This window comes from Alexandromys fortis, unplaced genomic scaffold (genome assembly GCF_014885135.2).
Source record: "Alexandromys fortis isolate MF-2015 unplaced genomic scaffold, M_Fortis_MF-2015_v1.1 scaffold_84, whole genome shotgun sequence".
Lineage (NCBI taxonomy): Eukaryota > Metazoa > Chordata > Mammalia > Rodentia > Cricetidae > Alexandromys > Alexandromys fortis.
The window spans coordinates 8533776-8548342 of record NW_026068017.1 but is presented as its reverse complement, the minus strand read 5'-3'; the positions used below and the strand labels follow the sequence as shown (position 1 = coordinate 8548342).

At 42.7% G+C, this 14567-nt stretch overlaps 1 protein-coding gene across 1 annotated transcript in view; it reads right to left on the bottom strand.

Annotated features, from left to right (window-relative positions):
• Window positions 1–14567, bottom strand: part of LOC126514144 (myocardin-like) — a gene marked incomplete at its 3' end in the record, with an annotated part of 69988 nt that overhangs the window by 33043 nt on the left and 22378 nt on the right. Inside the window, exon 2 of the mRNA XM_050162889.1 lies at window positions 1293–1358. Within this exon, the coding sequence (XP_050018846.1) occupies window positions 1293–1358 (66 nt within the window). The remainder of the gene's footprint in view (window positions 1–1292; window positions 1359–14567) is intronic.

Genomic DNA, 14567 nt, shown 5'->3' with positions numbered 1-14567 from the left:
TACATCCCGGGGATCGTCGCTGTCTTGACCTTTTATTTTTCACTTGTTTCCAGATTTATACCCATAGGCTTCAAAAATATTCTTATCCAAAAGCAGGCTGTGAAATCCAGGTTCAGCATTTGGGCATGTGGGCTGAATTTTGTTTTAAATCAGTTGTGAACTTGGATGAACTGAGAGGTTCTGGTGTGTGTGAGCCATCTGCCCTTCCAAAATGAGGAGGGGACACCTCTGAGGACATGGCCGTGAGATTTGCAGTCTCAGATCCCTGCCTTCCTTCCATCTTTCTCACTTTCAGGAGACTGACCAGACGAAAACACCAGACACGAGCTTGCCGTCTCTGTTTCCCAGCAGGACAGTGCTGCTGGAGCAGTCAGTACTGAGATTACAGGACCTTCTGTCCCTTCTGTGCTCAGGAAAAAACTCTAAAGAAGTTTTGCTCCAAAGGTGAACATATGCTCACCTCATATGCTTAGCTAATATGAGGGCCGCTTTTGAATTACAAAAGGGAAAGCTTGAAGATTCTCAGCTCTGGGCAGTCCTCGGGCCTCAATACGCCCCTATACATATTAACCACCATAGTCTTGCCTAGGGTACAGTCTGAGAGGTGTATATTAAACACTGAAGCCCAGTACTGTGCAACGATTCACATTTCTGCAGGTGTTATTATGAACACAGATTTTTATATTTTATTTGGAGAATTAATATGACCTAGAAGAATTGGAACTGTGATTTCATGTCTGGGACACCTTCCCCTGTACTTCCCTAGACAACCAAGAATTAGCTTTAATTGTTAGAAAATTTCAAATAATCTTCTAAAACCTGTGATAATTCTTCTTTGACTCATACTTTGGGCAGTAGTTCAACACTGTATTTAGTATTCATGCTAGAACGGTATTGTAACTGAGTCTTCTACAAAGGAAATACTTGACAATATTTAATTAATTGTGGGTTCAAATAGCTGAACCCAAACCAAAAAAGGAAAAAAGAAAAAGAAATAGCATACACTTGGTACTTCTAGAAGAACCAGTTTCAAAAGTAGGAGAAGAGCCAGAGACGCCCACCATCCACTGAGTTTACCCTGGGAGTAAATCTACTATATTGGAGTCTTAGGAACAGCTTCTACATAGGCAAGGGTAGGAGACAAAACATCCACAGCCTAGATGTCCTCGGATTCAGATTCCCGGGGATCTCCGCTGATAGATACGTCGCCTGAGACTAGCTGATCTCTAGGGTCTTTTTGTTTCCTGGATATCACAGCTCTGAGGGGATGAGGAAGAGCGGCGGGTACTCACGTGGTATCAAGCCTTGGTTAGCCAGCTGCTCCTGGGTCCTTCGCTGTTGAAGCCGTAACTGTAAGACTTGGAAAAGGAAGCACGAGTGTGTGAGTTGGGACAGAAGAACCCCAGTCACATGTTTCATCACACTTTCCTAGCCCTTCTGGTTTAAGGTCCAGAACAGCTCTGAACAAGATGGTGAAGTACATTGTTATTTCTGAGGCAGACAGAGAGAGAAGCGTGAGAGGAGCAGGACGCTCGCAGGGCTGCGAGTCTACGGCGGCTAGAAGACTGGGCTCCTTTGAAGAGACTGTTATTTCTCCACACGGTGTTTCCCCCTCTCTACTACACTGTTTCTGAGATGGATGTGACCCAGTGCTAGCTGGGTGGCAGCCTGCGACTCCAAACGGGAGACAAAGCGAAGAAAACATCAGCTGCAAGGGAGGACCCGCTGGAGCCCAGATTCCATCGCCACTCCTTAGTGTGCACCTGGGCACACTGCTGACTCTCCTGGATCTCGGATTTCTCATTTGTTATAGGAGCCACACCCACCTGTCAGCATTGTTATGAAGCCCAATAAAGCAAATGTATTCACAGAGCTTAGCAAGGGCCTGTCAGCAATGCCATCGTTAGATGCTAGAACTAGGAGAGTCTGGGATTCTTATGGGAATTTAAAGGTTATCAGATTTATTCCTCTCTAAAAAAAGCTATAAATTATCCAAACATTATATTATGTACGTGCATTAGATATTCACAACACAAAGATCATGCATAAAACATGTGCCTGTAAAATGTTAACACTGAATAGTACAGGATTGTTAAAATGTGAGTAGAATATTTACAATTTTTTTCCTTTCTCTCAAACACATTCTGCCTTTGGAAATACAGCTTTCCCTTCATGAATATTCTATTTTCTCAGGAAGATTCTGGTTTCCCATCCTGATCCTTGGCTTCGGTGGTTGGGAATAAGAACGTACATTAGTCGGCCTCCATTACTGTCACCAAATACCTGATGTAAACACTGTGGAGTGGAAGGGCTCGTTTAAACTTGTACATTCAGAGGTTAAACCAACCCTGTCACCGATTAAAAACAGAAAACGCTGAACAAACCACACACACACACACACACACACACACACACACACACACCCTGAAGAAGCTGATTGCAGAGAGCACCGAAGCTTGGAGAAATGACTTGAAGTTCCAACTTTGGAAGCTTAGGCTTGAAGACACCCGTAGTGAGAAAAGTGACAGAGACACCTAGAACTCCGGAAGCAAATCAAAGCTCAAACTCCAGGTCAGAAGCATCAGGGACCGGTGTTCTGCTGAGTCCTGTCAACTGCCAGAGTGAGATGAAAGGCTCAAGCAAGAGGGCAGTTAGGAGCAGGGAGGCCCCTAGCTCATCAGGATCCCCCAGTGTCACACTGATTCCTATTGTTTCCATGGGGCAGACTCTAGACACAAGGGCGAGAGTCAGCTTGGTTTACGTCTCGGTGGATTAATTGTCTACTATGATAAACACAGAAAAATCTGTATTTCCAGAGGACTGTGACAGACTTTGGGGTTATATAGTATATGGCTTGTCCAATGTCTGGGGAACAACTTAAGATTACACACAAAGAAACAAGTCATTGGAACACATGCTAAGTGGAAACGACAAAATAAAATAAACCCACATTTTGGTCTTGGGTTGGGATTACCTATGGTTGGGATTACCAGATAAGGATTTAAAGGGAGTGATTTTTCAGCCACGTTCAATAAAGTCAAAGAAGCAATGATCAAAATGAAAGAAAGGATGGACAATCAAACTACAACACACACAGAGAAAGGAAATGGGAATACTGCAAACCTATCTGTAGAATGGTCTGGAAAACACTATTGCATGGAAAATGGGTTTGCTAGGTCTGTAAATGACAAAGGGCTGAGTCATCTCAGAGGTCCATCAAACTGAAGGAGGGAAAACAGAGGGAATTAAGTGAGCAGATTCTCTGGGGTTTATAAAACAATATCCAAACACCTGCCTCTGAGGACTTAAGATTGCCAAAGGACGCACAGCAGACGAAACGGTGGCTAAACAGCATGACTAGGGAGGTAACGTCAGCTTGAATGGCCACAGGCTTCTCATCAGAACTCCGGGAAGATGGGAGATCAAAATGAACCCAGAAGCTCTCAGCCTGCACAGAAGCGCCCTACAGAAATGAAGGTGGAGTCAGGTGATGTTCGGAGTAAGGAAAATAAGGACACCAGCTGACAGCTCACGCCGTTTCAAGAATTGATTATGGAAACTAATGCCGAAAGGAAACCTGGGTATTCAGAAATAAGGATATGAGCAACACTATCTAGAAGACATTTAAGATTTATTCCTTTCTTATTAATTTAAAAACCGTGTCTATTGGGAGGAAGACTGAGCACCGCCTGCTGGCTTTCCCGAGGGGCGTGGATGCAGTGCAGACAGGATGGCTGTAGGGTAACAGATCTTCTCTTCTTGGGTCTTGAGCTTCCCACAAAGGTCCTCACGGCCAAGGCTTGGTCTGTGGCCTAAGTGCTCAGGAAGCGAAGGACAATTTAGAGCCCAGGAAGGAAGCTGGGTCACTAGGGGTGTGCCCTTGGATGAAACACTGGGTCTTGACCCCTTCTCTCGTTCTTTCTGCTGTTCGAGATGTGTTTCCTTCTCTGCCGCATGCTCCTGTCATGCTGGGCTGCTTCCTGCAGGCCCAAAGCAGCAGAGCAGCTGGATCATGGACCGGGACAAGACAACCTTTCTTGTTTGTATGTTGGTTATCTCAGGTACTTGCGACTATACTTTTTACTAAAACGGGTTATTGACTACATACTTTCTATAATATTCACACAGTGGTATGACTTCAATGATAAAAGCTAATAATGCATATTATAAACCCCAGAGCACCCCTTCCCAAAACAGAAATACACCTTTAACAGCCAATAGAAAGGAATGCTGGCTGGTTCAGTCGTGGTGGTACACACCAGTAGGATTTGCTGAAGGAGGAAGAGGAATGAGGATCATGAGTTCGAGACCAGTCTGGGCTACACATTCTTGCTGGGTGGTGGCACACACCTTTAATCCTAGCACTTGGGAGGCAGAGGTAAGCGGATCTCCAAATTTGACATCAGCCTGGTCTACAGAGTGAGTACTAGGACAATCAGGGCTACATAGAGAAACCCTGTCTAAAAAAAAAAAACAAAAAAAAACAAAAAAAACTAATAAACAAACAAACAAGGGGATGCTAAATTATCAAAATAACCCAAAGGAAGAAAGAAAAGAAATATTGGGAAAAAGAGAAGCTTTAGACCTCACTGAATCAGTCATCAGAACAGAATTCGCTAGGAAGACATGTTCAGAATGGGTCTTAAAGGAATGTTAGTTAAGTCAGTTTTTCCTACCTTATTATAAAGATTCGGATTAAAATGAATTGAAAACGGCCTGCCACTCAAAAAGTGTCAAAAAACCTGAGTGATGGTTAGAATATCGCACAAAATGGACCTCTAGTCAAAGAGCTTGCTAGATGCCAAAGGCATTTTAGAGGCAGGTGAGATGGCACAGCGGGACAAGGTTCCTGTCACCCAGGCTTCCCATCTGAGTTCCATTATAAGACACAAAAGGACTCCAGCAAATTGTTCTATCCTCCACATGCGCACTGTGGCACACACGCATACAAAATAAATGAAGAAATGGTTTTTTAATGTGGCATTTTAGAATTAAAAAAATGGACAATTACTAGTAAGATATTGCAACTGTACACAGACAACATGAGTGTGTCCTCTCTCAACATTTGATTAATCTAAATGAAAAAAAAAAAGTCCCCAGCAACTCAGAGGAGTGGAACAGTATGTACAGCCTTATCTTAATTGACTTGTTTCTTGGCTTGGTGGCAGAGCCCTGCCCCCAACAACTGCAGACAACAAACCCTACCAACGTCAGAAGGGCTTAGCTCACTCAGGGCGTGTTCTCTTATTAGACTGGAATTAATTAGAAATCAGGAGCTATATGTTGCTGAGGAAAATATTTGACTATGTACTTTGAATAATTCACGAGCCAAAGAAGAAAGCACAGGGGAAATTAAAAGTACTTTGGCCTGAATGACAATGAGCAGAGGAAGTAGTTTCTGGAGAACAGCAACCACCATGGTCGGAGAGAAGTTCAACTCTATATGCTCTCATATGGGAAAAGAAGAAAGGCTTAAGATTAGCGACCCAAGATTCCACCTTAAGAAGACAGAAAAGGAGCGTGTCCCAAATGATAAATAAATGTTACTAGAGATTGAAGCAGTGTGATGGTTTTAATAAAAAGGACCCTGTCTTAGGGTTCATATTGCTGAGATGAATACCATGACCTAAAAGCAAACCGGGGAGAAAAGGATTTATTTGGCTCACACTTCCACATTTTTGTTTATTATTGAAGGAAGTCAGGATAGGAACTCAAACAGAACAGGATCCTAGAAGCAGGAGTTAATACAGAGGCCATGGAAGGGTGCTGCTTACTGGCTCGCTCTTTCCGGTTTGTTCAACCTGCTTTCTTATAGAACCCAGGACCACCAGCCCAGAGATGGCCCCACCCACCACTGAGGCTGGCCCCACCCCCAATCATCACCAGTGAATAAAATGCCTTATAACTGAATCTCATGGAGGCATTTCCTCAACTAAGGCTCCTTCCTCTCTGATGACACTGGCTTGCGTCAAGTTGACACACAAAAACAGCCTGCCAATCCAGGCACCCATAAGCTCACATTTTCAGGTGCTCAGTGCCCAGTTGGTAGAACTGTTTGGAAATGATTAGGAGGTGTGGCCTTGTTAGAGGAAGTGTGTCACTGGGAGTGGGCTTTGACTTTTATTTTTCACAAGCCCACACCAGGCTTGGTCTCTTTCTCTGCATGCTGCCTATGGATCAGGATGCAAAGGTCGCAGCTCCTGCTCTAGCATCGCGTCTTCCTGCTGCCAGGCTTCCTGCCATAGTCCTCTGAAACTGTAAGAAAGCCTTCGAGTTAAGGGGTTCTTTCCCTTGGTGTCTCTTCTCTGCAATAGAACAGTGACTAAGACAAGCAGAAATCTTCAAAAAGGAAAACAGACATAGTAGAGAAGCCTAGCAAAGCTAAAAGCAGATCTCCAAAATGAACACACTTGTATCTAGACTGATGAAGAAAAGTAGGATAAATGAACCTATGTTACCAATAAAAAGTGGAATATAACTGCATATCATAGACATTAAAAAGATAAGAAGAAACTATTATTAAAGATCCATGCCAATTATTTTAGCAACTCATGTAAGTGGACAAATTTCTTGAAAACTACAGTTTATCAAAACTGATATAATAAAAATTCTGAATAACATATATTAAAGAAATTACACTGAAAATCAAAACCTCACCCACTCTGCATATGGCTAAACACCTTTAGGCCAAAATAATTTTGGTAGTGATTTTTCAACTGTTGCTATAAGATTAAATTATTCGGGAAACTGGAGAGACAGTTTTGTCGTTAAGAGTACTTACTGCTCTTTTAAGAGCCCTGGGTTTGGTTCCCAGAACCAGACGGTGGCTTACAATCATCTCTAACTCCAGTTCCTGGAGAGCTCCTGCCCTCTTCTGACTTCTATAGGCTTCTACATGTGTGTGGTACACAGACATACACTCAGGCAAACACACACACACACAAACATATATACACAAACAAATAAACACATCTTTTAAAAAGAATAAATTATTTTCTAAGTTCTCAATCAAATAACCTCCACATTCCACTCATTTCCACAGTTGTAAATAAGAATATTTGATTATTTGGTCTTTCAACATCATGATTTTTTACCCTAAAAAGAAAAGCATTGAGCACTCTCTGTTAAGAGCAGCAGGCTTGACGTGTTTCAGTTCTCTGAACATTAATATTTTGACTGAGATTGAGCTCAATGAAGACAACAAAATTGAAACAAGAGAAAAATCCAGAAAAGGAAGTGGCAGAAGTTGGTGATACAAAAGAGAGAGCTATACCTTTCTCTCCCTGAAGATTGTTAATGTGAGATCCTTCGAGACGCTGTAGAAACTCATAGGTTCCTTGATAGAAGGAACTAACTGTGTATACATTTTGCCCTTGGGGATGGACTGTGGTGGGAACTAGCTGCACATATGTTTTCCCTTGGGAATGCAGCATGCCCTCATCAGATTCCCAAACAGAGCAAAGGTCTTCTCAGTTTAAGACCACGAATGCAGAAATCTGAAAATTCGAGAATTCTAAGAATGTGCATTAGAGTCATGAAGTTGACCAACTAATTTGAAAAGGGTGATGAGCTTAAGTTTCGACAATTTGAGTTTTGGAGGTCCCCGTAAATCATAAATCAGGTGCCACACTGTTACTTATGGGGCTTGAAAAAGTTCAGAGGTCAAGACTTGGACACTGATTTTGAGTATCATCTTGACAGGATTCCTAAAGTAATAGGGATAGATTATCCAAGGAAAGAGACAGTAATAAGAAAATAATGATAAATGAGGACCCTAAGAGAGACATACATGGATCTAATCTACATGGAAAAGACAAGATCTCCTGAGTAAATTGGGAGCATGGGGACCTTGGGAGAGGGTTGAAGGGGAGGGGAGAGGCTGGGGTGGGGGGAGTAGAGAAAAATGTAGAGCTCAATAAAAATCAATAAAAAAAGCAAAAAGAAATCTTATCATGAACAAAGAAAAGATGCTTAAGAAAGAACCCAGAGTGAATTAACTCCATGCATCTGTTATAATATGCCATAGTGTGACAGCTGATACTATTCATGTTTAAACTCGTTTGCAGGTTTTTGCCTGTCATGAAGACTGAAAAGCACTGACCCACTAAACAGCTTCCGATTGTCTACTATATGACAGGTACTGTTCACTGTTAGCATACGGTGAATAAGACCGTGGTTGTTAGTGTCATGGCTCAAATACGCTAGCTGGAGAGATAAACTTAATTTCCCTAAATAGAAGATCATTTTATTCCCCGCTCTTTTCTTTTTCCCTTCTTTAGTTTGGTTTTGAAAAGCTCTGTAAATGCTCCAAAACTACAAAGTTGTGTGTGTGTGTGTGTGTGTGTGTTACACAAGTACATAGTTCTGTTGATGGGCATATGAGTTCTGTCAGATTTTTGGAAGTCTTCAGAATCTTCAAATGTCAATAATAGTCATTAATTCAGACCTTCTGAATTAATCTTCTCAAGTGGTTACCAGCATGTTGCTTACTGCTAGTGTGCAGACAATATTATAAAGAGAGTTACCCCAAAGCTCAATTAGCACAGGATTGCTTTGTGCAAGGAGCCGCCTCCTCCTTGTGGCCAATATATATTTTTTTTCCTTCACACAGTCTCTATTTCTTATACTGACTCTCTTCCCCACCAGTCTATCTCCTCATAAGCCTAATACTGCCAGATATAGCCTTGCCCTGCCTCGTGCCAGTCTACCACATGGAGTTGGAGTTGGGAAGGCTCATGGAGGCTATATCTCTAACTTATCACAGCAGATTTAACTGTGTGGCTGGTAAACCATACAACTGATGCTTATTAAACGCTTTCCTATGTTCGCTGATTTGCAGTCTTTTCTTCCTTTGTGAAAACTTTAACACCAGCCACGATCTGCTTTTAGGAGCTAAATTCTAATTAGAATTCGTTTATGTCTTGTACCAATCCTTCTCTTTCTAAGCAGCAAAAGTATTAAAGATTTTCTGTTTCCAGGTGGCCAGCTAAGCACACACTTCTTCCTGTAAATAACAGAATTGAGAGAAAAGTCTATATCTACACTGGAAAGCAAAGAAATACTTAATCATAGAAACTAACCTATAGAAAAACAATAACAACAACAACAACAACAAAACCAGTCAAATAACTGGAAGTCATGGGCTCAGGACTCCACTGTGGGGATGGGTCTGTCCAGGGCAGCTAGCTGAGGCTCTGGAGAAGAACAGCCTCTACCTCTACCATGGGGTGTGCTCCTATTTTACCAGATATTATAGAATAACAATCCCATAGACTAAGACATTGTTTTAGCTTAGCTATGTCATAATAATATCTGATTTGTGAGACTTTAAATTTGATGTGATAAATGTGGTAAGCATCATGAGTTCTCCTGCATGAACTGCTTTTTATTACTTAGCTATCACAGTGTTTTCTCATATTATTTGAAACCCTTTAAAATACACTACTGTACTAGTGACAGCACGTTTCCTTCTTCGCTTCTGTTCTGGCTATCATCTGAGTTGCTGAATGGTTACTGCACGATATTTAGTTCATTTCCAAGTTCTTATGTTTTATAATTGTTTCTTGTGTTTTTTAGATTAATTATTAGTTTGGCACACAAAGTAATGATTTTCATCACGGCATCTCACTTTTTTAAACCCTTAGTATGAAAATTTCTGGTTAGAATAAGAAAAAAAACTACCAGGAAAATGAATAATTTTAACAATAAAATTAACAAAAGTAGATGAATTTCAGTTGCTGCATTCTGTGTTTCTAGATTTCTGAATGACTATTGCAAAAAAAAAAAAATCCCAACCTTTACCAGCAGAAACAGGAGCGAGCACGCTTTGGAATTATGTTTCTGCCCACTCCCTTTCCAGTTGTGGTGGTGCTGGGGGTTAAAATCAGGGTCTTGTGCATTGACCACACTTTTTTTCTAGGGCTTTGAAGTATTTATAGGAATGGATCTAGAAGCTGAGTCACAGGAAATGTGACATCTGAAATCTTCAAGCGACAGGTGCTCTAAAGGTGCTTCTGATTTTCTTCCAACTACAGTGTGTGCCTGGTCCTTGCTGGTCTTTTCCTACTGAGCCGTTGAGGTCCTTCCATCCTCCAAAGGTTAAGAACTGGCAGCTCGCTGCCTCACGTCTCCAGCCTAGAGCAACGACCAGGATGAGCTTGCCAGGGCAATCTCTCTGGTCTTGTGTAGCTTCTTCTCCAGATTTAGCAAAGCTGGGAGGTGGCAGGTCAGACCTCAGCGTCTCCATCCCTCCATATGTCTGCTTTAGTTGGCCTATGCAGAGCTCTGCAGCTTCATGGTGACGCCATGCTCCCCTCACCTGTGCCAGTGGGTGATGCCGCTATTTACTTCCGCATCACCATCAGAATCTGAGTTCAGGGGCTCGCTATATCTCTCTAGCATTCTTGTCTCAGGGCTGCAGTAGTTATTAATAGATTATCCCAGACAAGTGGGATAGATCTCATGTCTGGTAAGAAGAATCTCATAATAATATGCTTCCCTTAAACTTTTTTTTTTTTGAGAAGTACTTCATAAGAATGTTTCCAAATGAACTCCAGGAAAGAGTGGCAGGTACTAGCACCACAAGAGGAGTACTCTCAAAGGAGAGGAGCCATGTGTCCTTAACAGTTCTACATCATAGAGACCTAAGTCCTTCCTGTTGGATGGCAATTAAGTGTTGCACGTATCCCTGCAGGCCACATAGATCAGATCGGTCAGACTAAACACCTGCATGCCTCTGGGAACGGGACTAGGGGATCCGAGTCCTGGATGAAAGTGGGAATGTCTGCAAAAGCTTGAACTTGTGACCCAAGAGACGACACTTGCCTGTGCCCAGGAAAAAGGACAAGTGCCATTGTGCCATCTCTTGAGATCTTTCTCTCACCAGAGAGAAATATTAGGAGCGATGGACATCATGGCATTTTCCCTGTCATAGAAACATCTCCCTCTTCTATGCGCCCAGTGCTGCTGCCAAAGGAAAGCAGCACAGGGGTGCACAGGCAGAGGGGTGGCAGGCGAACACTGTCTCTGCTCCTCTAGCTTGGGCCGAGTGTTCACATTCTCATCATCTTCATAGCAACGCGATTAATAGTAAAAGCAGGATTGGAATGGGGCCAACCAGGTAACCTTTTCCTGAACTCTTCACGGTTATCAAATACCCTTATGGTAATGACATGTCTTCACCGATATGGTAGCATATTTTTGTACACCAGCACTCACAGGTCTGAGACAGGAGGATGGAGAGTTTGAGGTCAGCCTTGTGAGACCTTGTCTCAAAAAGCAAAACAAAAATTGGTTACAGAATAAAAACTCCCTGGTTGTTTCAGGTTCTGAAGAACGGACACCTCCGGCCACAGTGGGAAAACAAACGAAGAAAAGAAGCCTGCCTTTTAGGGGCCTTGCCAAGGGCTACTGTGCCCAGGAGGACACACCTTTCTAAGAAGCAGGAACTGAAGGCACGGGTAACCTGGCTTCATGTAAAGGGCTGGGAAGACGGAAGGTGGGTGGAGAGAAAAGGCTGGCTCCCATCCAGTTTTTCTTCTTCCTGTCTTTCTGATGTTGGTCATTTCTGATCATTTCTCATAAAAAACTTAAAGAGACCCGCCACGGCGTCAGTTTCGGAGAAAGAGGTTCGATACAAATGACTTCCTCGGAGGAGTCCTCCAGTCACCAGTATGTGGGAATGGGCTTTATCACCCCACAGCAGAGCTCCTGAGCCCCAGAGATTACCAACAGCTCAGCCGAGGCTGTGGAAGTTCAGAAAGGACGGATTCCAAGGGAGCTTTGGGACATTTAAATTTGGCCTCATGGGTGCAAATTTCAAATAGAATTATTTTGATGACAAGACATTAACTGTGACTGCATTACACTTTGTATGTATGTAAATCTTTTAAAGGTTTATTTTATTTTATATGTATCTTTGAATGCCTGCAAGTATGTAGGTGCACCCCACCCTCAGAGGCCTTAAGAGGGTGAGAGCCCTCCCTGGAGGGTGTGGATCCTGGGAGCTGAATTCCACCGCTCTGCTGTTTTCTGCGGAAGCAGAGATCTCTCCGGCCCCACAGTTTGTGTCTTATTGTAGCTCCCCATGTGGGGGCAGGGCCCGGGGGGGGCTCTTTTTAAATACAGAATTAGGTGCCCCCTAGAACATCTGGCAAGTTTTATGCCACCTGCCCCGCTTGACTCAGTATTGCAACACTTGGCTTAGAATCACTGCCTACGGGGTCCGCACGGCAGCAGTCATAGAGGGTGCCCTTTTCTGTGGAGTCCCCAGGTGATGGTCCCCGCAGAGTCGCTGATAAGAACCCCAGGCCGCTGAGTGATCGAACAACAAGCCCCCCCCCCCCCCCCCCCCCCCCCCCCCCCCCCAGTGATCAGGCTGTGACAGCATTCATTACACAGGGCGGTTGCTATGGCCTTGGTGAGAAGTGTTGCTTTTCTGAGGATTGCAAAACACTTTCCGTTCCAAGCCCATGCGCTCCCTCATTCCTGACAGAGTGGAAAATGTGCTTCCACGGCTGAAATGTTCTTCTTGAGCCCAGCCCAAAGATGACATTTTTAGGAAAGTTTGAGAAGAATCCTGTGGCTGTTACTGAGTCACGGTAGAGTGGAAATGTGGAGCTTGGCTATTTAAAGAGCTCTGTGCTACTGTTTGAAAATGTCACATTGCTAGGGAACAGCGAAGGAACAGAAAACTTTCCACTTGCTATCAACACAGGAAGATTGTTACCCAAAGTCAAACAATGGGCTTGAGTCTGTTACCTGGCTGACAGAAGTAGGAGGCTCTGTCTCAAATAAATAGGATGCTCTTGAGGGCGATGGCTCATTAGGAATACAGCATGGTCGTCTCTGGAAGCTGTTCTTGCTATAATGGCTTTAAACAGCTCCCTGCCTCCCTGGACCCCAGTTACAACTACACTGGCGGAAGAGGTGAGGTGCGATCCTATCAACATTTCTCTAGCATACCTTTGACCCTGACCAAAGCCCTAATGTCCCTGGTTTCCTCCCTGGAGAATAGTGTTTGGTAGCTTTGGGGTTAAGTGAGAATAAGCTTTGAGGGACAGACAGATACAGAAATAGAAATATTAGTAAGGGGTGGAGCTCAGTGATTGGGTAGCTTTGTGGTCGGGTAGCTCAGTGGTTGGGTACTTGCCTAACATGCTCCATCCCTAGCACCATGCACACATAAGTGTATAAATTTATAAATAAAAGAAACCACTGTGTACGAACATAGAGCTGTTAGTTGGTCCTGCAGGTGGAAGCCAGGGCTTCCAGCATGCTTGGCAATGGCTCTATCCCTGAGCTACAGCTCCACCTAAGATGTGTTTGCAAAATACTTAGTGCCCTACTTTTTAACCTATAACATTGTGTTGCTTCTTGTGTGGATGCAAATGTTTTTAATGACGACTTAGACACCAATTCTTTGTACACCAATTCTAGTCTCTGTTATAATAGGTTTCCTTTTTTTCTAATAAGTAAAGATGTATCATTCTGTTATCACAGAGGATGCTGGGAATGAAAAATGGCTTTGCTAACCTGATAAGCAAAAGTGATATCCTATTGAAGTGATTTTAATGAATCAAATATATTTTTGTGTATCTTTAAATCATGAGTATTTTTTTTCATTTTTGGCAAATTGTCCAATAACATTCTTGGCTAAATATTCTTTGGGGAATATGTTTGTATGGATTTGGGAAAGCTATTTATATTTAAAGCGCAGTTAAGCATAGTCATCTCTATTGTAAATTTTCCTTTGTTTCTAGTTTGTCTTTCAACTTTATTTGTGATGATTTGGGGGCATTTAACATTTCTATATGCAGTTCTTTAAAAAAATCTTTTATGAAGGACTGAAGAGATGACTCAGCACCTAAAGCACCAGCTGCTTTCAGAGGACTTGCGTCCAGTTCTCAGCATCCACACAGGACAGTTCCCAGCACCCATACAGGGCAGTTCACAATTTCCTGTAACTCCTGCTCCAGGGGATTTAATGCCCTCTTCAGGCCTCTGTGGGCACCCATACATGTAAGGCATACAATAAGCCTTTTAAAAATCAAGAAATTCTTTGATGTTTTCTACATTTTCTATAGACTCAGAGAGATCTCCATTTCTGGGGTGTGTGTGTGTTTGTATGTGTGTTTATATGTGTGTTTATCTGTATGTCTGTATAGTACATATGTAAATGTTTATTTATATACATGTAGAGGAGGTCAGATGTCAACTTCAGATGTGTTTCTCTATTATTCCCTGCCTTATTTTTTAAGACAAGTTTTCTCAATGAATTTGACATCACCAATTCAAGTAGGCTGGCTGGTTATTGAACCCTAGAGATCCTCCTGTCTCAGCCTCCCCAGCTCTAGGATGGCAAGTAAACACTGCTATTCATGCCAGCTTTTACATGGGTGCTGGGGATCTACACTCAGGTCCTCATGCTTCTGTGCCATCCGCTTTACTGATTGAGCCCTCTCTCTAATCTTACATTTTTTTTAAGGTTTTGTTTCTGCATTTTACTTTCAGTGTGTCTGGAATTAATTTTAGTATAGTGTTACCAAGGGTTCAATTTTCAAACATGA